Source organism: Elephas maximus, chromosome 19, assembly GCF_024166365.1.
Source record: "Elephas maximus indicus isolate mEleMax1 chromosome 19, mEleMax1 primary haplotype, whole genome shotgun sequence".
In the NCBI taxonomy this organism is placed as follows: domain Eukaryota; kingdom Metazoa; phylum Chordata; class Mammalia; order Proboscidea; family Elephantidae; genus Elephas; species Elephas maximus.
Window position 1 is genome coordinate 13,042,529 of NC_064837.1, and position 25,912 is coordinate 13,068,440.

The window sequence follows — 25,912 nt, forward strand, 5'->3', positions numbered from 1 at the left end:
AGACATGAGAAAATGCTCGGGCTCATTAGCCATTAGAGAAATCTCAAAACTACAAAGAGCTACATCTTACCCTGACATTACTAGGACTAATCAAAAAACAGAAAGTAACAAATGTTGGAGAGGTAGTGGGGAGACTGGAGCTCTTACGCACTGCTGATGGGAATGGAAAATGGTACAACCATTACGGAAAACAATATGAAGCCTCCTTAAAATGCTAGAAATAGAAATACCGTATGATCTAGCAATCCCAATCCTAGCAACATATCCTAGATAAATAAGAGCCATCACACGGGTAGACATATGCACATCCATGTTCACTGCAGCATTATTCACAATAGCAAAAATATGGAAACAATCTAAGAGTCCATCAACAGATGAATAGATAAACAAATTACAGTATATACACACAACGGAATACTACACAACGATAAAGAACAATAATGAATGTTATAGATTGAATTGTGTCCCCCAGAAATGTGTGTCAACTTGGCTAGGCCATGATTCCCAGTATTGAGTTGTTGTCCACCATTTTGTGATCTGATGTGCTTTTCCCATATGTTGTAAGTCTTAACCTCGACGATGTTAATGAGACAGAATTAGAGGCAGTTATGTTAATGAGGCAGGACTCCATCTACAGGATAAGGTTATATCTTGACTCAATCTCTTTTGAGATATAAAACAGAAAAGCCAGCAGAGAGAGAGGGGGACCTCATGCCACCAAGAATAAAGAACCAGGAGGGGAGTGGGAAGACTGATGACAAGGACCTTCCCTCAGAGCCGAAAGAGATAGAAAGCCTTCCCCTGGGGCTGGCACCCTGAATCTGGACTTCTAGCCTCCAAGGCTGTGAGAGAATAAACTTCTGTTTGTTAAAACCGCCACTTGTGGAATGAAGAGCACCAAAGATACAAGGTAATTATGAGCTCAAGAGACAGAAAGGGCCACATAAACTAGAGACAGCAGCCTGAGACAAGAAGAACCAGATGGTGCCCGGCTAGAACCTATGACTGCCCTGACAGGGAACACAACAGAGAACCCCTGAGGGAGCAGGAGAACAGGGGGATGCAGACCTCAAATTCTAGTAAAAAGACCAGGCTTAATGATCTGACTGAGACTAGAAGGCCCCAGAGGTCATGGTCCCCAGACCTTCTGTTAGCCCAAGACAGGAACCATTCCCAAAGCCAACTCTTCAGACAGGGATTGGACTGCACTATGGGATAGAAAATGATACTGGTGAGGAGTGGGCTTCTTGGATCAAGTAGGCACATGAGACTATGTAGGCAGCTCCTGTCTGGAGGGGAGATGAGAGGGCAGAGGGGGTCAGAAGCTAGCTGAATGGACACGAAAATAGAGAGTGGAAAGGAGTGTGCTGTCTCATTAGGGGGAGAGCAACTATAGCAAGGTGTATATAAATTTTTGTAGAAGAGACTGACTTGATTTGTAAACTTTCACTTAAAGCACAATTAAAAAAAAAAAAACCCACCACTTGTGGTATTTCTGTTATAGTAGCACTAGGTAACTAAGATGATGAATCCATGAAACATCACACAACATGGATGAATCTGGAGGGCATCATGCTGAGTGAAATAAGTCAATCACGAAAGGACAAATATTGTATGAGACTACTGCTATTAAAAAAAAAAAAACAAGAAAAGGTTTACACACAGAAAAAAATAATCGTTGATGGCTATGAAGAAGGGGTGGGATAGGGAGGGGAAATCACTAGATAGTAGACAAGTATTAACTTTGGTGAAGGGAATGACAACACATAATACGGGGCAAGTCAGCACAACTTGACAAATGCAAAGCCATAGAAGCTTTGTAGACACGTCCAAACACCTTGAGGGACCAAGTTACTGGGGTTGAGGGCTGAGACCATGGTCTCGGGAGGCATCTAGGTCAATTGGCATAATGTAGTTCATAAAGAAAATGTTCTACATCCTGCTTTGATGAATAGCATCCGGGGTCTTAAAAGCTTACAAGCGGCCACCTAAGATATATCTGCTGGTCCCATCACTTTTGGAGCAAAGGAACAGGAAGAAAACTAAAGACACAAGGAAAATATTAGTCCAAAAGCCTAATGGACCACATGAACCACAGCCTCCACCAGTCTGAGCCCAGAACTAGATGGTGCCTGGCTACCACCAAAAACCACTCTGACAGAGATCACAATAGAGGGTCCCAGACAGAGCGGGAGAAAAATGTAGAATCACATCCAAATTCACAAAAAAAGAGCAGACTTACTGGTCTGACAAAGACTGGAGGAACCCCCAGGGCTATGGCCCCCGAACACTGTACTAACTTAGAATTGGAGCCACTCCCCAAGTCTACCTTTCAGCCAAAGATTAGACAGGCTTATAAAACAAACAATAACACACGTGAGGAATGGGCTTCTTAGTTCAATCAAGTATACGAGACCAAATGGGCAACACTCACCCAAAAGCAAAGACTAGAAGGCAGGAAGGGACAGAAAAACTGGGCAAATGAACATGGACCAGGGTGGAAGGGGAAAGTGGGAGATTGCTGACACACTGCAGAGATTGCAACCAACGTCACAAAACAATTTCTGTATAAGTTTTTGAATGAAAAACTAATTTGTACTGTAAACGTTCACCTAAAGCACAATAAAACTAAATTAAAAAAGAAACGAAGATTTCCAGGTAAAGAAGGCAGACTGAACAATTTCGTTTCGTTTTTTTTTTAAACAAATACTGATTTTATAAGTTTTATATAGGACACTTCTGACATGCACTTATTGGTGGAGCTAAAGAGTTTTGTAACACTTGGCCGAGCCAGAGAGGCCAGGCCTAAAGGGGGCTAGTGGCAGAGGGCTGAGAGAGGAGGCCAATGGCTAGAAGAGCCAGAGGGTAGCCTGTGGTGCAGTGAATTACTTAATATGACCCTACTAGCCATGCATGGTCTTGTAACCCCCCCGACAATGATTAGGTGGGACTATGAAAATAAGGCACTTGTGACTCACCAAGGGGATTTGACAGCTTGCTAGCAATGGAAATAAGACACATGGAACCCTTATGGGGGTGGGACCATGTAAATAAGGTATAAAAAATATGGAACCCTAATGAGGGGATTGGTCAATTTTGCCATCCTGCTAGGCTTAAAAAGAGAGACAATTCCAGAGCAGAGAAGGGACCTCACTACCATCAAGAAAGAAGAGCCAGGAGTGGAGCTTATCCTTTGGACTCTGTGTTCCTGTGCTGAGAAGCTCCTAGACCCAGGAGACAGAGAGACAGCTGTAACAACGGAGAAGGTGCAAGACACCAGTGGCAAAGAAACAGCATCAGAACCAGGAGACCAACGTGATATAGCACGATAGGCTTCCCAGCCCACAGAGCAAGGTGGCTACAGTGGGCGTGCTGACCCATGGAGTTACAAAGCTGAGAGCCTTCGGGTGGGAGGCTTCCTGGCAGAGTAGGGTGCTTCTGGGCACTTATCTGTGGAGCTAAAGAGCTTTGTAACACTTGCCTGAGCTGGGCAGATGCTAGGCCCAAGCTGATGCCGAAAGAAGAGGCCTGTCTTCAGGGGGCCAAGAGAGCTGTCCTGAACTGAAGGGAGACCTTGCCTACATGCTTCCTGATCCTGATCCCAAGGTGTAGCCTGTTAATCCTGATCACGAGTTGTAACCTGTTACTTCCCTAATAAACCCCATAATTGTAAGTATTGTTTGTGAGCTCTGTGTGGCCGTTGCAGCAAATTATCGAACCCAGGAGAGTTATAGAGAGTACTGTAGGAGGGACAGCTGGTGTCAGTATTGGTAGAAAGGCTGGAGAAAGGAGGTAAGTCTAACCTCCACCTGATAGGAATCAGCCTTGGGCTGATGCAGATCTTGATTCTCCTCCTTCTTTGTAAAGTTAGATGAGGAGGTCTGATGATACCACTCCACCATTTTTACATTCAGTAGGCATAAAAATATATCAAAGACAGTGCAGTGGAAAAGGCTATGAAAGGCTTCATTTTCAAGTTTAATTGTTTTTTATAAAATTACAATTAAATATTGCTTTTTTTATAATTTGACGGTGATTACCTGAATTTCCTAAATCCTTCCAGTATATAAAAATGGAATCCTCTATAATTCCTTTAATTTACTGAAATGACAAATCTCTGGTACCATACATACTCATGACCTCTCTAAAAATTCTCTATTTTACAGAAAACTAATATTGAAGTCTAGATTACTGCAAAGCTCTTTTTATAAAATATGTATCACTTTAGAGCAGATAGCATGAAAGAAATCCTGGGTTTGGGGCCAGAACACCTGATTTCGAATGATGACTCCTCTAGTTAATAGCTATGTGGCATTAGATCAGACCCAAGACCTCCGTCAACCTGTTTCTATCTCTGTAACGATACCTGCCTTAGTTATCTAGTGCTGCTATAACAGAAATACCACAAGTGAATGGCTTAACAAAGAGAACTTTATTCTCTCCCAATCTAGGAGGCTAGAAGTACAAATTCAGGGTGCCCGCTCCAGTGGAAGGCTTTGTCTGTAGGCTCGTGGGGAAGGTCCTCGTCATCAATCTTCCCCAGTCAAGGAGCTTCTCAGTGCAGGGACCCTGGGTCCAAAGGACAAGCTATTCTCCTGGCTCCTGTTTCTTGGTGGTATGAAATCCCCATGTCTCTCTGCTCACTTCTCTCTTTTATATCTCAAAGGAGATTGACTTAAGACAGAACCTAATCTTGTAGATTGAGTCCTACTTCATTAACATAACTTCTTCTAATCCTGCCTCATCAGCATCATAGAGGTAGGATTTATAACACATAGGAAAATCACATCAGATGACAAAATGGTGGGCAATCATACAATACTGGGAATCATGGCCTTGCCAAATTGACCATGTTTTATTATTATTAGGTGCTGCCGAATCGGTTCCAACTCATAGCGACCCTATGTACTACAAAACAAAGCACTGCCAGATCCTGCGCCATCCCCACAATCATTGTTAGGCTTGAGCCCACTGTTGCAGCCACTGTGCCAATTCATCTCGCAGAGGGTTTTCCTCTCTTTCGTTGACACTCTAGCTAGCACGATGTCCTTCTCCAGGGACTGATCCCTCCTGATAATATATCCAAATTATGTACGACGCAGTCTCGCCATGATTGCTTCTAAGGAGCATTCTGGCTGCACTTTCTCCAAGACAGATTTGTTCCTTCTTTTGGCAGTCCATGGTATATTCAATACTCTTCGACAACACCACAATTCAAAGGCATCAATTCTTCTCCGGTCTTCCTTATTCTTTGTGCATACAAAGAATTCTGCGTGCACACAAAGTGAATGAAAATAGCATGGCTTGGGTCAGGCGCACCTTAGTCTTCAAGGTGACATCTTTGCTTTTCAACACTTTAAAGAGGTCTTTTGCAGCAGATTTGCCCAATGCAATGCGTCTTTTGATTTCTTGACTGCTGCTTCCATGGCTGTTGGTTGTGGATCTAAGTAAAATGAAATCCTTGACAACTTCAATCTTTTCTCCATTCATCATGATGTTGCTTATTGGTCCAGTTGTGAGGATTTTTGTTTTCTTTATGTTGAGGCATAATCCATATTGAAGGCCGTGGTCTTTGATCTTCATCAGTAAGTGCTTCAAGTCCTCTTCATTTTCAGCAAGCAAGGTTATGTCATCTGCATAACGCAGGTTGTTAATGCATCTTCCTCCAATCTTGATGCCCCATTCATCTTCATATAGTCCAGTTTCCTGGATTATTTGCTCAGTATACAGATTGAATAGGTGTGGTGAAAGGATACAACTCTGAAGCACATCTTCCCTGACTTTAAACCAATCAGTATCCCCTTGTTCTTTTCAAATGACTGCATCTTGAACTGTGTACAGGTTCCTCACGAGTACATTTAAGTGTTCTGGAATTCCCATTCTTCACAGTGTTATCCATAATTTGTTATGATCCATACAGTCAAATGCCTTTGCATAGTCAATAAAGCACAGGTGAACATCTTTCTGGTATTCTCTGCTTTCAGCCAGGATCCATCTGACATCAGCAGTGATATCCCTGGTTCCAAGTCCTCTTTTGAATCTGGCCTGAATTTCTGGCAGTTCTCTGTCAACATACTGATGCAGCTGCTTTTGAATGATCTTCAGCAAAATTTTACTTGCCTGTAAAATGATACTGTTCAATAATTTCCACATTCAGTTGGATCACCTTTCTTGGGAATAGACATAAATATGGATCTCTTCCAGTCAGTTGGCCAGGAAGCTGTCTTCCATATTTCTTGGCACAGGCGAGTGAGCACCTCCAGCACTGCATCCATTTGTTGAAACATCTCAATTGATATTCCATCAATTCCTGGAGCCCTGTTTTTCACCAACACCTTCAGGGCAGCTTGGACTTCTTCCTTCAGTACCATAAGTTCCTGATCTTATGGTACCTCTTGAAATGGTTGAATGTCAACCAATTCTTTTTGGTGTATTGACTCCGTATATTCCTCCCATCTTCTTTTGATGCTTCCTGCGTCGTTTAATATTTTCCCCATAGAATCCTTCATTATTGCAACTCGAGGCTTGAATTTTTTCTTCAGTTCTTTGAGCTTGAGAAATGCCGAGTGTGTTCTTTCCTTTTGGTTTTCTATCTCCAATTCTTTGCACATGTCATTATAACACTTTTTCTTTCGAGCCTCGCTTTGGAATCTTCTGTTCAGTTCTTTGACTTTATCATTTCTTCTTTTTGTTTTAGCTACCTGACGTTCAAGAGCAGGTTTCAGAGTATCTTCTGACATCCACCTTGGTCTTTTATTTCTTTCCTGTCTTTTTAATGACCTCTTGCTTTCTTCATGTATGATGTCCTTGATGTCATTCCACAACTCGTCTGGTCTTTGGTCATTAGTGTTCAAAGCATCAAATCTATTCTTGAGGCGGTCTCTAAATTTAGGTGGAATATACTCAAGGTCATACTTTGGCTCTCGTGGACTTGTTCTAATTTTCTTCAGTTTCAACTTGAACTTGCATTTGAGCAGTTGATGGTCTGCTCCTCAGTCAGCCCCTGGCCTTGTTCTGACTGATGATATTGAGGTCTTCCATTGTCTCTTTCCACAGATGTAGCCGATTTGATTCCTGTGTACTCCATCTGGTGAGCTCCATGCATGCAGTGGCCATTTATGCTGGCGAAACAAGGTATTTGCAATGAAAAAGTCATTGGACTTGCAAAATTCTGTCATGCAATCTCCAGTGTCATTTCTATCACGAAGGCCGTATTTTCCAACTACCGATCCTTCTTTGTTTCCAACTTTCACATTCCCATCACCAATAATTATCAATGTATCCTGTTTGCATGTTCGATCAGTTTCAGAGCAGAAGCCGGTAAAAATCTTCAATTTCTTCGTCTGTGGCCTTACTGGTTGGTGCGTAAATTTGAATACTAGTCATCTTAACTGGTCTTTCTTATAGACATACAGATATTATCTCATCACTGACAGCGTTGTACTCCAGGATAGATCCTGAAATGTTTTTTTTGACGATGAATGCAATGCCATTCCTCTTCAAGTAGTCATTCCCAGCATAGTAGGCCATATGACTGTCTGATTCAAAATGGCCCATACCAGTCCATTTCAGCTCACTAATGCCTAGGATATCGATGTTTATGCATTCCATTTCATTTTTGACAATTTTCAATTTTCCTAGATTCATACTTCACACATTCCACGTTCTAATTATTATCGGATGTTTGCAGCTTTTTCTTCTCATTTTGAGTTGTGCCATATCAGCAAATGAAGGTCTCCAAAGCTTGATTCAATTCACGTCATTAAGGTTGACTCTACTTCGAGGAGGCAGCTCTTCCTCAGTCGTCTTTTGAGTGCCTTCCAACCTGGGGGGTTATCTTCCGACACGTATCAGACAATGTTCCACTGCTATTCATAACGTTTTCACTGGCTATTTTTTTTTCAGAAATAGACTGTCAGGTTCTTCTTCCTAGTCTGTCTTAGTCTGGAAGCTCAGCTGAAACCTGTCCACCATGGCTGACCCTGCTGGTATCTGAATACCAGTGGCATAGCTTCCAGCATCACAGCAAGACACAAGCCCCCACAATATGACAAACTGACAGACACATGGGGGACACATATTTTGGGTGGACATAATTCAATGCATGACAATACCTGAGATAAACATCATGGAACCACAAAGGATTATAAATGTAAGTGGCTTTCATTGCTATTGGATCCAATGAAGGGGTAAAATGGTGTGGCAGCAGCGTCTGACCTCCTCTAACTTCATAAGCGGGGAAGAGAATCAAGATCAACAGCCCAAGGCTGATTCCTATAAGGCAGAGGTCAGACATGTCTCCACCCTCCAACCTTTTCACCAGTTCTGACATCAACCGTCCTTCCCATGGCATTCTCTGCTGGGTTCCATAACTTGTTGCAACAGCCACACAGAACTCACAGACAATACTCACAATTACGGGGTTACTAGGGAAGTAACAGGTTACAATTCGGGTTCAGGAGCACTCAGAATACAGTTGTGTTGTGCCATATCAGCAAATGAAGGTCTCCAAAGCTTGATTTCATTCACGTCATTAAGGTTGACTCTACTTTGAGGAGGCAGCTCTTCCTCAGTCATCTTTTGAGTGCCTTCCAACCTGGGGGGTTATCCTCCGATACGTATCAGACAATGTCCTTCAATCAGGACAGCCTCTTCTCAGCTGCGCCAGTAGGCACACCTCTCTCTGCACCCTCAGCCTCTGCCCTATTCAGGCAAGTGTTACAAAGCTCTTTTAGCTCTGCCAATGAGTGCCTGGAAGCACCCCCACTCTGGCAGGAAGCTTCTTGTCTGAAGGCGCTCAGCTCTCTTGCTCCATGGGTTAGCATATCCACTGTAACCGCCTTGCGCTGTGGGGCAGGAAGCTGAACCCCACCATACCATCTCCTGCTGGTCTCCTGTTTCGGCTGCCTCTGCTGCCACCATTTCTCTGCTGCTACTTCTCACCATTTCTCACTGTTTCTGGTATTACAGCTCTCTCTCTTTCTGTCTCCTGGGTCTAGGAGTTCTCAGCACAGGGGTTCCAGTTCCTGTGGACACCCTTCACTCCTAGCTCTTCTTTCTTGGTGGTGGTAGGCCACCCCTCCCCCTGCTCTGGGATTAACTGTTCTTTTAAGCCTAGCAGGATGGCAAAACTGACCAATCCCCGTGTTAGAGCTCTACACACCTTATTTGCATGGTCCACCCCCACAGGGGTGCCATATACCTTATTTACATTTTTAGCAAGCTATCCAATGCCCTTGATGGTCCACAAGCACCTCATTTGCATAGTCCTACCCGGTCATTTGGTGGGACTTACAAAGGCTATATTAAGTAGTTCAATATACCACAGGTGGTATCTGTGAGAAGAGAGTTTAGAATATTAAGGTAGGTTTTGATCATGACCCTTGTGCCAGAGGCACTTGTGGAACAAATGACCAGGTAACTCTCCAGAGTTCTGTTTTGTTTATCCTTAAGCACTTTTTTTTATTGTGGTAAAATATATATATATATACACACACACACATAAAACAAAACATTTGCCATTTTTACATGTGTAATTCAGTGACATTAGTTATTGAACACAGTTACTTTTATTCCCCCCCAAAACTACTAAAACAACAGTAAAGGGTTTTTTTGTTGGTTTAAGGCATAAGCTGGCAACCACTAGAAGTTGAAACACACAAGGAAGGACTTCCCCCTAGAGTCACACCTTGAATTGGGACTTCTAGCCTCCACAACTGTGAGAAAATAAACTCTTGTTCTTTAATACCACCCACTTGTGGTATTTGGGTTATGGCAGTCCTAGGTAACTAAGACACCTTTTCTCACCCCAGCAAAAGACCAAAGGCTTACCGTCTGGAGAAGGCAACACAGAGAGAAGACAGGGTCTTTAGACTGTGGATCCCTGGTCCAGTTTAATGTACTGAGAGCAAGGGGGTTAGGTGACCATATACATAGAGGATGTTAAAAGCCCAGCTTTCTTTTCGCACCCAGAAACCAGAACCCCAGCCACTGGATCTACACTGTCAGGAGGAACTTTGAATGATCCTTTTCTGTGGCTTCTGACCAGCCTAAGAATAGTCCTAATGGTAATGACATCTGGAGTTCCCCCTAAAATTGTCCACGAGATAACCCTACAGCGAGGCTCATAGTGGATAAGTCCACTGACCTGCTCACCACAGCTTCCAGTCAGCTTTCCAGCTCCCTCTTGAAACTATAAATAGAAAGCCAAGGAGCAAGACACATTGGTCTCTATTTTCCTAACACAGAAGATGGAAGCCAAAAAAAGGAAAAAGCAACTCAAAAGAAAGAGGGGGAACAGATGCCAGGCAGGAATGAAAAAAAAAAAAAAAAAAAGACAATAAGAAAAACAAACAAACAAACTGGTGACTAATATCTTCCGAAAAATAAGAGAATCAAAAGAACGTCCATGAACCAAGCACAAAATGCTTTACCAAGGAACACTAAAGAGCTCTTGGAAGTTAACAATGATAGCAGAAGTTAAATAAAAGAAAGATATGAGTTAACGTTGGCAGAAATCTCTCAGAAAGTAGAGAAAAGACACAAAGATGGAAGGTAGAGAGAACTTTGTATGAAAAAAGGAATAGGAAATACCTCATTAACAATTCCATATTGATTACATGCTGAAACGATAATATTTTGGGAATACTGGGTAAAATAATGGAGCCCTGGTGGCGCTCTGGTTAAGAGCTACAGCTGCCATCCAAAAGGCTGGCAGTTCGAGTCCACCAGCCACCTGCGGGAACCCTATGGGGCAGTTCTACTCTGTCTTACAGGGTCACTGAGTTGGAATTGACTCCATGGCAACTGGTTGTTGGCTGTTGGGTAAAATGTCAAAATTACTTTCCTTTGTTTCTTTTTTCTTGTTTTAAATGTGGATACCAGAAAATTTTAAATTACTTATGTGGCCCTCATCTTAAGTGTTCTTTGTCACCTCACACCCAGTGACATTCTCCTCCTTTGCATTTCAGCATTGCTTCCATGCACACTTGGGAACCTGTGGTCAACTCACTCAGGAGCCTGTGGCCAGCCCAAAGTCTCCACACCTGAAATAACCCCTCAGACGGCACACTCCCCGAGCCCAGCTTTCCACCCACCATCCCAGCACTTGCACTCATGTTCTGTTCTCCCAATCTACCTGTTCTTTGACCTCATGGGCCCTGCAGGCCACTGACCCTGGTCTTTCTTCCTGCTCCGTCCCCTCCACTTTCACTTCCTTTTCCGCAGACGCTACAGTCCTCACGTGTACCTCTCTCTTGCCAATCCTCACTCTCTTGCCTCATTCCTTTGTCTAAACCACCTGGCAAAACCTCGACCCTGGCTAATCTAACCGACCGCCTGCGGAGCCCATATAATATGAAGGCAGCAAGGCAAGGCTGGAGAAAATCCCGCAACCACTATGAATTCAACTGGGCCCCCCGCCACACTCCTGGGGTTTCCCTAACCTGCTTTCTCTCCTGTCCTCACAGCGACTACAGGTAAATCTCCTCTATTTTCTCAAACCTGGTCTTCTCCTTCAACAAAAAGCCTTACCTTCCTACATCACAGAAATAAAAAAGCCATCATACGAAAACTTGTCTATTTCCTGCTATAAAACCCATAAACTTACCTGTCTCCACACCTATGCTTCCTCCATTTATGATAATAGAGTCCCTCCTCCCACTAAAGCTAAACCCTCTTCCTAGGCTCTATGTTCTGATACTGTTTCCTCCTGCTTTCTCAGATACTGTCTCTCCTGCTCTCCTATACCTCCAACCTACTGGTTCCTTCTCATCAACATCTAAATGTGCCCCAAACCAAAACCATACCCACTGCTGTCGAGTTGATTCCGACTCACAGCCACCCTATAGGACAGAGTAGAACTGCCCCATAGAGTTTCCAAGGAGCGCCTGGCGGATTTGAACTGCCAACCTTTTGGTTAGCAGCTGTAGCATTTAACCACTACGCCGCCAGGGTTTCCTTCCTAAATGTGCCCAGGTCTCTACAATTTAAAAAGAAATAAAAACAGTCCTGCCCTGACTCCAAATCCTTCTACAGGTACCATACTGTGTCCTCCTCTTCACAACCTATCTTCTTCAGAGGATTGTTCTCAAAAATTCCCTTCACTTCCTTTCTTCCATTCACTCCTCAATCTCTGAAAAACCAACTTCCACCCCCTACCCTCACCCCCTCACCTCTAAAACTGCTCTTTACAAGCTCTTCTTATAGCTAAATGCAGTGGACACTTCTCAGGCCTTATCCCCCTTGATCGCTCTAGATTTTAATATGGTGAACTACTCCCCTCCTTAAGACACACTGTCCCTGGATGCTGGACCACAATTTTCCTCTTCTCTAGCCTTCCCTTCAGTAGAAATATCCTTCTCTCTCCATTGTTCCTTGGAAGTTTCATTCAGCTAGACACCAGAAACACAATAAAGAACCTGCTTTCTCTGCAGGTCCCTTAAATGCTGGTTCCTCAAGGTTCTTCTCACCCAGCACGCCTCTCCGTGGGTGATCTCATTCACTCTCAAGGCTTCAGTTGCTTCCTATATGCTGAAGACTCCCAAACATAAATTGCTAATCTGAGTTCTAGACTTGTATGTCCAACTGTCTACTGGACATCTCCCCCTGGTTGTCCCACAGACTCCTCAAGCTCAATGTGTCCAAAAATGGATTCATCGTCTTGTCTGCAAACTTAGAGCTCCTATCACAGGGAGTAGCATCATCCCATTGCCTAAACCAGAACTAAGTATCCTTCCTCAGTTTACTCTTCAACATCTCACCGACTACCAATTCCTTATGGTTTTACATTCAAAACCATAAATTCGGTTATCTCCAAGGCAAGCGTAGTTTAAGTGTGATGATAAATGACAACTGACACTTAGCCTAAAGTTGAGCTGAAGAGTACCTGATCCATCTCAAAAGCCAACTGCTACCAAGTTCCAGATAATGGTGCCGTGTGGGAATGTGGGCCCAATGTTACCACATTTTTGTATTTTTCAAGAGAAGCCAGGAAATCAATTTTTATATAAAATCTCCTGAATTTTAAATGTTGACAACTAATTTATTTAAAAAATAATTATGGGGGATGGGGAACTTCTGGACTGCTGGCAATGTTCTATCTCTTGACCTGATAGTTAAAAGGGTGTTTATTTTAGAACTTTTTGTTAAACCGAACATATAAGCTTTATGTGTTTTTCTGTGCATATGTTTCATAATAAAAACACTTTTTAAAGGTAAAACTATTTTAAACAATAAGATTATTTGTAAGAGTAGCTGTGTACAAAATTAATTTACGAAAAGCAAAGCTTTCCAATATAAAAATTATAACCAATTAGACATTACAGTGGAAGAAAAGAGACCAATGATAATTAAAACAATAAAAATAAAATACCAACATTAACAAGAAATCATATATGCATGCGTATGTGTGTGTGTGTGTGTGTGCACGTGTGTGCGTATCTTTATGTGGAGCCCTGGTGGTACAGTGGTTAAGCGTTCGGCTGCTAATTAAACGGTCGGCAGTTCGAATCCACCAACCTATCCTTGGAAACCCTATGGGGCAGTTCTACTCTGTCCTACAGGGTCGCTATGAGTTGCAATCACTCGACAGCAATGGGTTTGGTGTTTTGGTTATATCTTTATGTACACATACACAGGTATGGAAAAAAATGACACATGGACATAAAACAACATTTAAATGAATTGAAAGAAAAATGCTATTTTTTGAGAAAAAGACTCAAAATTACAAAGATGTTTATTCTTCTTAAATTAACCTATAAATTGTACCCAGTCCCTATTCCTATAAAAATAAGAACAGGGCTATTTTTGGAACTAAACAAGTTTATTCTAAAGTTCTTATGGGAAATAAATGTTAAGAATAACCAGGAAAATTCTGAAAAAGGAGAGTAATGAGGACAATAACGAAACAGTGTGGTTCCTGCGCATGAATAGACAGACAGACCAGAACAGAATAGGGAGTCCCAAAATAGTCACAAACACACTTGGGAATTTGTTATATGATAAAGATAGCAATTCAAAAAATGAGGTTGGGTCAAGTGACTAGCCATCTGAGAAAAAACTCAAGTTGCTTCTCCACATCTCTCCTACACCAGAATAAATTCCAAATGGATCAAAGATCTAAATGTAAAGGATAAAGTCATGAAGATATCGGAAGAAAATACGGAAGATTTTTTTCTAAACTAAAAAAAAAAAAAAAAAACTTGAATCAAATCACTTGAACCATTTTTTTAAATCTGTGACTTTTTTTTTCAAGGAAAGTATGATTTTCCGCATCCTATGAAGTGGAAGTGTACTAGGACGTATTCTCAAAACTGCAAAAGCTAGGAAAGTTTCTATGAAATTGTACTTTTCAATCACAAAGAATGAAACGTCCAACAACATGGGTGAACCTAGAAAACATTATGCTGAACAAAATAAGTCAGTTACAAAAGGATACATACTGTGTGATCTCACTTATATGAAATAAGTAACTACATAGAAACCAGAGATTATTAGTGGCTAACAGGGATAGGAAGGAGGAGGAAAGAAGGCATTTTTGCTGAGGGTTCATTGGGTGTTTATCAACGGTGGTAGAATACTTTGGAAAAGGTGGTGAGGATCTTGAACAACTTGATTGCAATCACTGTCACTGAATTACACACGCAGAAGTTGTTGAATTGCTGTATATTTTATTGTATATATTTTCACCACACACACACACAAAAGCTCCTACAACCTGGAGAGGCTCTCATGAAACCGCATCCTGAAACGTCACTGGGAAAGGATACTAGGGCGAAAATTCCAGGATATTTTTTGTGTGTTCTGTAGGCAAGCGCTGAACTAACAATTAGGAGAAAATATCACATTCTGAGTTCTGCAAAGGATTATACTTTCACCTTCTTTATTGGGGAGGAATCTTTCAATGAAGGAAATTATTTTCAAGCTCTCGTGTATCTGTGATACAGGCTCTAGAGATCATGGAAGAAGAAATGCTGCTTTTTCAAACCTTGAAGGTCTCCACTAAAGTATGTGGTATTTTTAAAACTGGGTCAAAATTCTTCCATGTAAATAAGCCTCTCGCAAATAGGAATGAGCAATGGATCACCAGACATTTAAGGAAAGCCTCTGAGGTAGAAACAAAGGGGAAATTACTTCCAACCTAGAGTTACAAACCCAGCCAAATACCCAACGGTGGAAGGCAGAAAACAGATGTTGTCAATCATACAAGAGCTAAAAAAGTATACCTTCTATGCATCATTTTCAGAAAACTACTACAGGATGCACTCCACCAAAACAAGGGCATAAACCAAGAAATAAAAAAAGGCAAAAGGAAATAAGGAGTGGAACAAGAAAAGAGGCTCAGAGAAGTTCTACGTGACAGCTGTGTGGGAGGTCTGGAAACCCACCTGATCTCCCCAGACAGAAGGATGAGTGCTCCTGGAAGAGTATCTCCAAGAAAAACATGAAACTGATAACATATCTGATATGTCAGATAGTAAGGAAAGCTTTATTGGCTGGTTTGGAAGAATTAATGATAGTGAATAGTATGCTAACAAAAGTAGTGAGGAAGTTATTAATCCCCAAAAGAACAAAACATTGTACAAGCAGTAAATAGTACTAACAAAATGGTAATAAGGTAAACACTGAATACTGATTAAATCAAAATTGTGTTATAGCTGCACTGGGAGGGTGGCAGGGTGTGAATACAGCAACATTTCTAGTAATATAAACATACATGTTCTTCAAGCTCGAGGCCTTGAACTTGTCTCTGTTCCTAAACATTTGGGCCAGCCCACTTGGTACCCACATTGCACCAAAAGGTTTCTTCATTTTTTCATCTTGACAAGATTTTCAAAATAATTTTAAGGCAAATTATCAAATTTTAACTTGTCGGTCAGACATTTTTCTGATGTTGAGCTAAAACTCCCATGAGGAGCCTTTCTCACGATGTTCAGTTTTTGCCAGAAGTTTGTCAATAAATTTTTGGAATGCAAATTTTATTTTATTGACAAACATGATTTCTAAAAAAAGAAAGAAAGAAACCAGTTTGGGAAATTACTTTGTAAAATTTTAAAAACTTAACCACAAACAAGTGGTCAGGCAGTGGGAAAGGAAAAGTGAGGCTAGCTGAGTTAGGAGCTAACAGCCCAAGGGAAACTGATCCAGTGGGGAAAGTACCTTCTGATTGGAGGACAAGAACGAGGAGAAAGCCCTAGAAACAAAACATAAAGAGGCATTAGCGTCCCTATTCTGCTGTGCGGAAATTCCACTACACAGAGGAATTTTCTCTGCACAGATTGGTAACAGCTCTGTTCAGCCAGGGCATAGACAACATCTGGAATATGTTTGTATTAAGTGCAATCTGTAAAGCCGGTCTGGCAGTAAAACTTGGTAAAAGTCAATTTAGATTTCAGAGTTCAAATATTTGGATACAAGGTGGGATAAGGACACCAAAGCCCCTCGTGGGATAAAATAGGTGCTATTAGGGACTGGAAGGCTCCCAGAACTCAGAGAGAGTCAGGTAATTCTGAGGACCATCAGGGCATTCAAAAAGTATGCTTCTTTCAAGATCTTAACCAGACCTTGAACATAAAAGGAAACCTGATAAAGTTATCTGCCCCTCCTTGGAGTGTTTAGAAGTTTTGGAAAAGGTAAAACTGTCCTGGATTTCTTTACTGGTTTGATAAGCCCAGACTTTTCAAAATCCTTCACTATGACCATGTTCTTTCCCACCCATTATTGATTGGATGGAGACAGTTTTATCTAAAACCAAAAAAATGTAAAACATATTTCTCCAGAAAACAAGTGCCAAAGGACAGGCCCACCTCCTCTATCTGGAAGAAGTGTATAGCCATTATTTGAGGTTCGGATAAATCTAGGCCATAAACACTTGGCCCAAATTTGCCTTATCAAGCCCTAGCGTAAAGATTATGTAAAAGGTACTCCAGATAAATATTTAATGTGTTCCTCGACAACAGATGATGGCAGTAGGCAGAAAGGTTGTTTCGTACATTTATCCTAAATAGATGGACACTGTGTTCTAACTTGAGATGAGCATACCTCAAGGCAGCTGGGTGGCACAAATGGTTACACACCTGACTGCTAGCCAAAAGGTTGCCAGTTCAAATCCACCCAGAAGCGCCTCGGAAGACAGGCCTGGCAATCTGCTTCTAAAAGGTCACAGCCTTGAAAACTCTTTGGAGCAGTTCTACTCTCCACACGCCTGCACACATGGGGTTGCCATGAGTCAGGATCAACTGGATGGCAACTAACAACAACAACTAGAGGGAGAAGAGTCCCTCGGTGGTGCAAACAGGTAACGTGCTTAGCTGCTAACCGAAAGGTTAGAGGTCCAAGTTCACCCAGAGGCGCCTTGGAAGAAAAGTCAGGCGTTCCACTTTTGGAAAATCAGCTATTGGAAACCATATGGAGCACAGTTCCTTGGACACACAGGGGTCTCCATGAGTTGGAGTTAACTAGTAGAGGGACAGGAGCAAGGTGCACTAAGTCTAGTTTAAATCCTCCGGGATGGAATATGCAGAAACCTTACAGAAACTGGACAACTTACAAGTTTATCAGTAGTGGACAGATTTACGGAACAGCCATACTATGGAGTAGTATAATTAAGTAGCTCTGTACATACAGAGGAGCCCTGCTGGCACAGTGGTTAAGAGCTTGGCTGCTAACCAAAAAATCCTCCAACCCACCAGCTCCTGCTCGGAAACCCTAGGAGGCAGCTCTACTCTGACCTATAGGGTCACTATGAGTTGAAATCAATGAGTTTTTTTGGTACGTACAGAGTAGAAAATCTGCCACACATATTATTAACCTTAAAAAAAGCAAGTTGCAAAACCATGTTTACAATTTTATGTGTGCAATGTATATTTCTGACTGCATGGTAATCATGGTTACCTCTAGGGAGCGGAGCTGTGCGCTGGACTGTCACTTTTTCCTTCATAAACTTCTGTATCAATCTTTTTTTTTTTTAACAATGAGAATTTACTACTTTTGTAATTTAAAAATACCCCAGTAAAGATGAAAACGATTTAAAAAAAAAAAAAACCAACAATATGAAACAGGAAAAAATAATTATAAAAAAATACTCCAAATCCACAATGAGATGGTGCCCGGCTACCACCACTGACTGCTCTGACAGGGAGCACAATAGAGGGTGGTCCCGGACAGAGCTGGAGAAAAATGTAGAGCAAAATCCCAACTCACACAAAAAGATCAGACTTACTAGTCTGATGAAAACCTAGTGGAATAATGGCTAAGAGCTATGGCTGCTAATCAAAAGGTCAGCAGTTCAAATCCACCAGGTGCTCCTTGGAAACCCCATGGGGCAGTTCTGCCCTGTCCTATAGGGTTGCTATGAGTAGAAATCAACTTGACGGCAATGGGTTTGGTGTTGTGTTGTGTTGTGTTTTGTTTTGTTTTACCGGTCTGACAGAGACTGGAGGAACCCTGAGAGTATGGCCCCTGGACGCCTTTTAACTCAGTACCGAAGTCACTCCCAAGGTTCACCCTTCAGCTGAAGATTAGACAGGCCCATAAAATAAAACTAAAGACTAAAGTGGCACACCAGCCCAGGGGCAAGGATGAGAAGGCAGGAGGGGACAGAAAAGCTGGTAACGGGGAACCTAAGGTCAAGAAGGGGAGAAATGTTGACACATCGCGGGGTTGGCAACCAATGTCACAAAACAACATGTGTATCAATTGTTTCACGAGAAACTAATTTGTTCTCTAAACCTTCATCTGAAGCACAATAATAAAATAACTGTTCACTAAAATGTCAATTGGTAAAAGTAAATTTAACTTTATATGCATTAATAAACCACATATTTGGACTTCCAAAAAGAAATTCTTAATCATTAAAAGTGGTTATCTTATGGGGAATTTTTTTCTCCCTTCTACTTTCTGCGTGTTGTACATTTTCTAAAATGATAAAGTAAGTGTATCATTTATACACTTGGTATATAATGGTGTGTACAGTGTGCTACTATTTATATAAAAAAAGAATACTTACACAGCCATATATGCTTATAGGTGTATAGAATGACTAGAATGGTACTTCTAGAAACTTCTAACACTAGTCCTTCAGACAAAAACTGGGCCACTGGGGGATAGCAGTAGAAAGGAGGCCTACTTTTCATTCTCTATCCTTTCGTAACTTTTGAGTTTCGTACCATGTATACATGTAACCCCTTCTAAAAGGTTAGTATTAAAAAAAAAAACTAAAACAGTTATACCACCTTACTAAGTTTATTTTTAAAATATTGTGTTCGCCAGGTTTCATGAAACAGTTTTTGTATGGTCCTGCTTGGCTCCTTCAAGCCATACCTCACAAAACCACAAGCCCTGCCAAAGCTGCACTCCAGCATCTCACTGGCCAAAGCCTTATCTCAAAACTCTTACCCTCACCTCCTTTACACTCTGCTCTTCAAGTGCTTCATCATCTGTGTGGTTTCTAACATGTCTTTCCTCTCACTAACGCCTCCACCTCACCCCTCTTATCTGACACCCAGCACTACTCCTCCATCTTGTTTCTTTTACTCCCTTCCTCAGCCATAATTGTCTCCCCTGGTGAGGCTGCCTTCGCTACCCTGGACACACTCAGTCTCTTCTGTCCCTGAGACCCCACATCTTCAAACAGGCCTTCTCTGGCCAAGCCCCTTCTACACGTGCCCCAACAGACACGGAGTTTTTATGACTCAAAGCCAATGCGAGTAACAAGAAGCATGGGAAGCAATTCTCATTACAGGCCATAGCTGAAGACAAAAGGGAACCAAAGCCAATCAAGTGGAAAGCTATTTCCTTCTGATTCGGAAAAAACTGTCACCAGAGGGTCTGTAATCTCTGCAAACAGATGCCTTACATAGTTCCTTCCTTGTTGTTCTCTTCTGCTGCTCCAATGGCAGACCTGTTCACAGACAGTAGTCAGACCTCGCTCGCCTCCTGGAGGCAGGGACTGCGCCATATTAGGGATTCCCTGTGTCTGTCTCAGTTCCTAAGACAGAAGGCACTCTTAATATATTTGTTGAATAAACTAGTAAAGAATTAATTAGATTTTAAATAGTTATAATATGAAAAAGTCACCATAAAGCTGTAGGAGAGAACAGGATCCAACAGCCCCGCCAAATCTCAAGGAGGCTCACACCATGGTCCCGGGTTTGGAGGATTTAGCTGAGCCTTCATTTTTTTTCACAGCCATCTAGTGGCAGAACACCTAAACCACTGGTTTAGTAGGTTACCGCCGCACCCCCAGTTACCAACCAGTCCAGTCCGACTCTTGGTCATCCTGTGTGTTGGAGTAGAATTGTGCTCCACAGAGTTTTCAATGGCTGATTTTTTGGAAGCAGGTCACCAGGCCTTTCTTCCAAGGGGCCTCTGGGTGGACTCAAACCACCAACCTTTCTTTTAGCAGTAGAGCACATTAACTGTTTGCCCCACCCAGGGACTCCAGTGGGTTAGTAGGTTTTTTTTTAATCAGTTTTTTTAAAGGACAGGCTGTAAAATGAAAATTAAGAAGTGATAACAAATAAATTACAACATAAGAAAGAATTAGGGAGAAGAATGGAAAGAGGGACAAAGATACGGGAGTTAAGATCTCGGGAGAAAGGGGGAAGGGAATGGCACCAGAGATAGAACAAGTATGGAAAGAAGGAGTCGGGGTGGGTCCTGTACTTGTCAAAGTTGACATCCAGCATGCCCGCCTTCTCCTGGCTGATACGTAACAACGGAGTATCCAGCCGCCGGATGCAGTCCTTGTCCAGGGTCAATGTCCACTCTTGGAAGGTTTTTCGAACCATCTCATCAATGGCCTGAACCATCTGCTGATAGGTGTGCACAGTCTCCTCTCCAGTGCCAATATGGGGCAGGAAGTGAGCATTAGAAAGGCACTGAGGGGCAAAGAACCGCAGATGGGTAGAGCCTCCTTGATGCATTCCCCCATGCTCCCATCTCCCGGAGACACATACCCCCCAAACATGTTGCTATGGAGGGTGATTGATTTGATGACATACAGGGAAGGTGAAGCCAAATAGAAAGGTGAGAGGGCAAGAATAAGGCACACTGAGAAAGGGGGTCAAAATGAAGAAAGAGAAGCACAAAGATTCAGCTCAAGACAAAAAAAAAAAAAAAAAGCTTGGAGAAGAAAGTAAATTATAGGAGCCAAAGGATTTAAGAGATTCAGTGTTAAAAACTAGTATCAGCCTCAGTCTTAGTCGCTGGTTCTTTATAGGCTTCCGGCTATCTGGAGGCCGCCTCATCCCCTTCCAGAGCCGGTTAGATGACAGCAGGTTAGTGCATACCTCAATAGCTTAAGACCTACGTTCCCCAAAAGTTAATTTTCTTTTTTTTTTTTCTGTTTCTTTGTACCTGTTTTTCCAGGGAGACCAGGCCCTATAAAGACCTCACCCATCCGGGTCTCTGGATGATGAGGTTATATTACTTTTCTGTTGACCCCACTTCCTGGGTGTTGGCCCTACTCCTCCTCTCTTTCACCTTAACATGGAATTCCTACAATGACTCAGGTGCTGCCGCCACACTCACCGTCTCTCAGGTCCAAAGCCTTGGCCTACCTCACAGAAGGAATCTGCCACTCCCCTGGTCCGACTAGCCTCTGATAATTAAAACTCTCTAGGGAAACTCTCTGGAGGGACTGCCATCCCTTCCAGCACGGGGCACAGCCTGCAAAGCCTGACATCCCACGGACGACAAATTCTGGAAAAGGCTAGCCACTTACATTCATGACTCTATCGAGGCGACGCCGAAGGATCCGAACCCAGTAAGCGTGTCCGGAATACTTGGCCATGTAGGGTTCCAGGTATGGCCATTTCTTGTTTAACTCACGGTTCACGAGGGCCAGTTCGCTGTTGAACAACATGTAGAGGTCCACCGCTTTCTTGTCATATGTTCGCTTTATAGCCTGTGGAAGAAGTGGAAGACATGCCCCAGGGATGCCCACTCCCTCCAGTTCCCTCCACTTCCTCATCCTAGAGGAAAGCTACACCTCACACCTCTACAGTGGGAGTCATGCCCCTTAGCGATCTTGAAACTAAGGCAACAGAGGAAGAAAAGAGGCACTGGTGACTTGGGACGTGGCAGAAAGCACGGATAGAGGTAAGATGGGAAGCAATAGGAGGAACTGAAAGAAAGCCAAAGAGAACCAGGGGTTGAGGGAGCAGCTGAATGAGCCAGCACCTCACGGGTTGCAAGCCTGTGGAAAGTGTCCAGCAGAAGCACTCCATGCTCAACATCTCGGACTAATTCGAAGGCTGAGGTGATCAAATTCTGAGTCATCACCTCCAGGTCCTTGACTCCAGCGCGAAACCTGTGCCATTAGGGAAGTATGTTGAAGTTGCAACTGCCCTCACCAGCCCCTAAGGACATCCCCATACAGAAATCATGTGTTATTATGTACTGAGGGCTTCCTAGGGGCCAGGCACTTGACTGAGTGCTTCACACACATTCGTTCATTTAATCCTCAGAACAAGCAAATGAGATGGGCTCTATTACTAACCTCATTTTATAGGTGAGGACACTGAGGTGCAGACTGGTAGAGCGCTTGGCCTAAGTCACAAATCTAGTACATGACAGGATCAGGGTTCAAACCCTGAAAGTCTAATTTAGGAAGTCTTGATCCGGCCAGCCACCTCCCTCTCTTTCACTCTCCCCTGCCCCTCCCCACCCTGATTCTGGCCGAGTCCTTGACATACTCTTGCCACTTCACCCTGTTCCTTTTCTGCTCCCCTCCCTGCTGGACCCACGATTCTCTTGCCTATTGTAGTCTTCATGCCAAGACGTGTTCTTGACATCCAGGATGCCCCCTCGAACAGCTCGCAGCATGTGCAGATTTTTATGAAAGATGTCCTCGATCTCCAGTAAGTTCCGCGTTATCTGTGGCCCCTGAGCGCCAAAGAAGCAAGGAAGGGGACCTTGCTTGCCATCTTCCCAGCGGGCAAAGTGGTACTGACAGTCACATACCTAAAAAGAACTCAGCGTGAGGGCTCCTGCTTCCCCTTCTGAACTTGAAAGTCCTAAGCTCTTTGGTTTAGCTTAAAATCTCTAAAACCTGGGGAGGATCAGCCAGATGCAGGGGGTTACTGGGATGAATTTGAGTGAAATATGAGCTACGAAGGCAATAATAACAGGCACAAATAGAAAAGAACAGGAGTGGCAAAAGGGTACATTCTCTGGTCTCTTAATAGGAGCCTTTGCCCCATCTCCCTTGTTCCTGGATGGGGACTCGGAGGGTCTGCTGTGGACTTTGTTTCTCCATCCCTGCCAGTCTTCCCACCTCAATAAGATCCTTGCAGCGTTGCACAAAGGCGTCGACCTGAGCAAATATGCTGGTCTGGTCTAGGACCCAGCCCCGGCTGGAGAACCTGTGTTAGCAGAAAAATTAACTGAATCAAAAAGTGGGCATACTAGGTATGAAGCTGCCTATGCAAAGCTAGAACCCTGACTCCTGCGTTCCAGGAGAGCCTTAGAAAAATGAGACCCCAAGAAGTTTCCTCCAACTCTGAGGGAAGAAACTCAAGATGAGAAGAACCAGAGAGGAGACATAGCATCTAAGCTCTAGGTTTAAACATAATTGAATTTTAGACTTTGGGGCCAAGATAGGAGGAAAAGACCGGGAAGGATTCCTGGTATCAGTAAGAGGTTATTACAGTAAGGAGACCTAGGGCTAGAAGCTAGAATACCGTCCAGAGAGAGAACTTGGCCCAATGTAGAAACTCCTAGGTCTAGAAAAATATAAACTATAGGTTTAAAAGAAAAAAAAGCAGAGCTCAAGTGAAAGGAGTCAGTGACAGCCTCCCCTCTAAGGAATGGCAGGGGCCACTATCAGGGTTGGGACGTTAGGGAAGACCTGTCGTACTGGGTATGCATCTGCACGGCCCGCAGGTAATGATCTTTCCAGGCATGACAACAGGAAATGCAGCCTTGTAGATCCTCCTTGCTGGAGGCAACATAGCCCTCAAAGATTCGGTCCAGAGAGATGGCATGGCAGCATAAGCGGATGATCTCATTGCTCATCTACGGAAGCCATCCCAACAGCCTCAATCCACACCCTTATTTACACCCAGTCCCTTCTCAGAATCTCCCTGACACACCTCAGGTCTCTGCCTCCTACTCCTCCTTCTGACTCCTGTCACCCACCTCTGTCGTCTACCCTTACCTCCTCAACCTAGGTGGCCCCTTACTCTGCCTCAGCACGGGCTCTACAGCTGCACCTCCCAGTGAGCTCTCAGCTCCGCCCCTTCGCCCACTCTTTGGCTGTTATCCCAAATAAAACGCACCAGTCCCTTCCTAACTCCCCCCTCCCCATTTCAATGTCCACCCTTGGAAATGAGAAAAAGAGGGTCTTCCCCTCTCTGTACACCTCAGCCTGGGAGTCCGCCATTCTGCCTCCCTCCCCAAGTTCTATCAACTCTTCTTCTCAAAGCCCCTCTTCCTGCCTGAGCACCTTCCCTCAGGAGACAAAGTCCAGCCCAGCACCACCTCAGGGCACAGCTAAAGCTGACAATGCAGGTACCTGAGGGGCAAGCCTCACTCTCTTTTTACCCGCAGGGCTTCTAAGTGAATTCCAGCTTCTTCAAAAAACCTGAGGTCTGTCAACTTGGCCACCTTCTTAAACCCTCTGCCTCACCCTCTGCCCACACGCACCTTGCGGAAGAGGGAGGTCAGTCTCTCCCGAGTGTTGTAGTGGGGAGAGTTGACCCAGATGACCCGGATGAGACTGATCAACTTAGGGAGCTTACTAGAGATGTCCTTAGGCCGCATGAAAGCCAATTCCTGATAAGGTTCCTTTAGGATTGACAAAAAGGTCAGGTTTGACTGTGCTTGACAATAGCCATCCTGGCAGGAAGGAAAACCAGGAGCAGACTTAACCAGCAGAAAGATGTAGCTCAAAGCTAGTACATTTTATCCATCTTGAATCCCATCTTGACTCACCTGTGATAGGAAGCTTCCCCAGTTCACCCCACCCGTTTCCAACCGTTTCAGATCTCTGTGACCCCTCAGACCAGAGTTTGCACATGCCAACCTGTGTTCATTTACTAGTTTCTGTGAAAGTGTTTTCATGTCTTTTCTCATGTGAGTCTCATCTGCCCAATTAGACTGGGAACTCCCCGGATCCACCATATGTGTCTATTCCTCTGTTTTCTCCATCTGAATTCACAACTCTGCCCTACATGGGTACTCAACAGTTCTTGGTCACAGGACTAGGCATTACTCCCACTCATTCCCAGATTTTCCATCCAATCCTCTTCACTGCCCTGTTCTCACCCAGCTTTTCAGAATTCTCCACCTATCTGTGGTTCAAGGTCCTTAATTACTGAGCTCTTAGCCTCCTACATTGTCCCAACCATTGCCCACTTTCTGCTAAGCCTCCATCTGGTGATCTACTCACAAACCTGGATTTGCTGGGCCAGCTTCATAAAGGGCGCCAAGTAGGATGACTTGGCAAGGTGCAGAATGTTCTCAATATGTTTCACTCCTTGCTTCACCAGCTGTTTACTGATGCCAGACAGGTCCATACATCGATTGCGCCAGAACTCAATCTCCTCCAGAGGGCCTAAACTTTCTCCTGTCTCCACTGTCTCCTGGGCGCTGAGCACCTCCTTTATCTGCCGGGTCCAGTGGATCATGGAGGCTGCAGGCGAGAGTGTAAAACCTCTTGCAAGTCTTTACATTGCTCCCCATCTGTCCTTCCCTCCCCCTACACGGCCCTTCTAACCCAACTCCCTTCTTAGCCTCCAGGCTGCCCCTTTCCTCTCAACATCCCACTAGATGTTGGCAATGCCAGCCACTCACTCTCCAGTCGCTGCACCAACTCCTTGTCCTTCACCACCACCTCGGGCTTCATGTTCATGGCCTCCGCAGGGATGTAAAGAACGGTGTGCCCCTCCAGTTTATACCGAGTATCTAA

At 43.5% G+C, this 25,912-nt stretch overlaps 1 protein-coding gene across 8 annotated transcripts in view; it reads right to left on the reverse strand.

The window, feature by feature from the left end:
- Window positions 1-25,912, reverse strand: part of DNAH2 (dynein axonemal heavy chain 2) — a 137,860-nt gene that overhangs the window by 92,297 nt on the left and 19,651 nt on the right. For 4 of the 8 annotated variants that reach the window (XM_049859280.1, XM_049859275.1, XM_049859279.1 and 1 more), the window contains 9 exons: window positions 25,798-25,908; window positions 25,398-25,636; window positions 24,649-24,840; window positions 23,852-24,018; window positions 23,279-23,366; window positions 22,760-22,965; window positions 22,183-22,312; window positions 21,725-21,907; window positions 20,665-20,879 (listed from right to left, as the gene is read on the reverse strand). In XM_049859280.1, the coding sequence (XP_049715237.1) occupies window positions 20,665-20,879; window positions 21,725-21,907; window positions 22,183-22,312; window positions 22,760-22,965; window positions 23,279-23,366; window positions 23,852-24,018; window positions 24,649-24,840; window positions 25,398-25,636; window positions 25,798-25,908 (1,531 nt within the window). Of the gene's footprint in view, window positions 1-16,158; window positions 18,971-19,855; window positions 19,988-20,076; window positions 20,503-20,664; window positions 20,880-21,724; window positions 21,908-22,182; window positions 22,313-22,759; window positions 22,966-23,278; window positions 23,367-23,851; window positions 24,019-24,648; window positions 24,841-25,397; window positions 25,637-25,797; window positions 25,909-25,912 lie in introns of those variants that run through there. The other 4 variants (XM_049859277.1, XM_049859276.1, XM_049859283.1 and 1 more) reach the window with 4 other exon arrangements.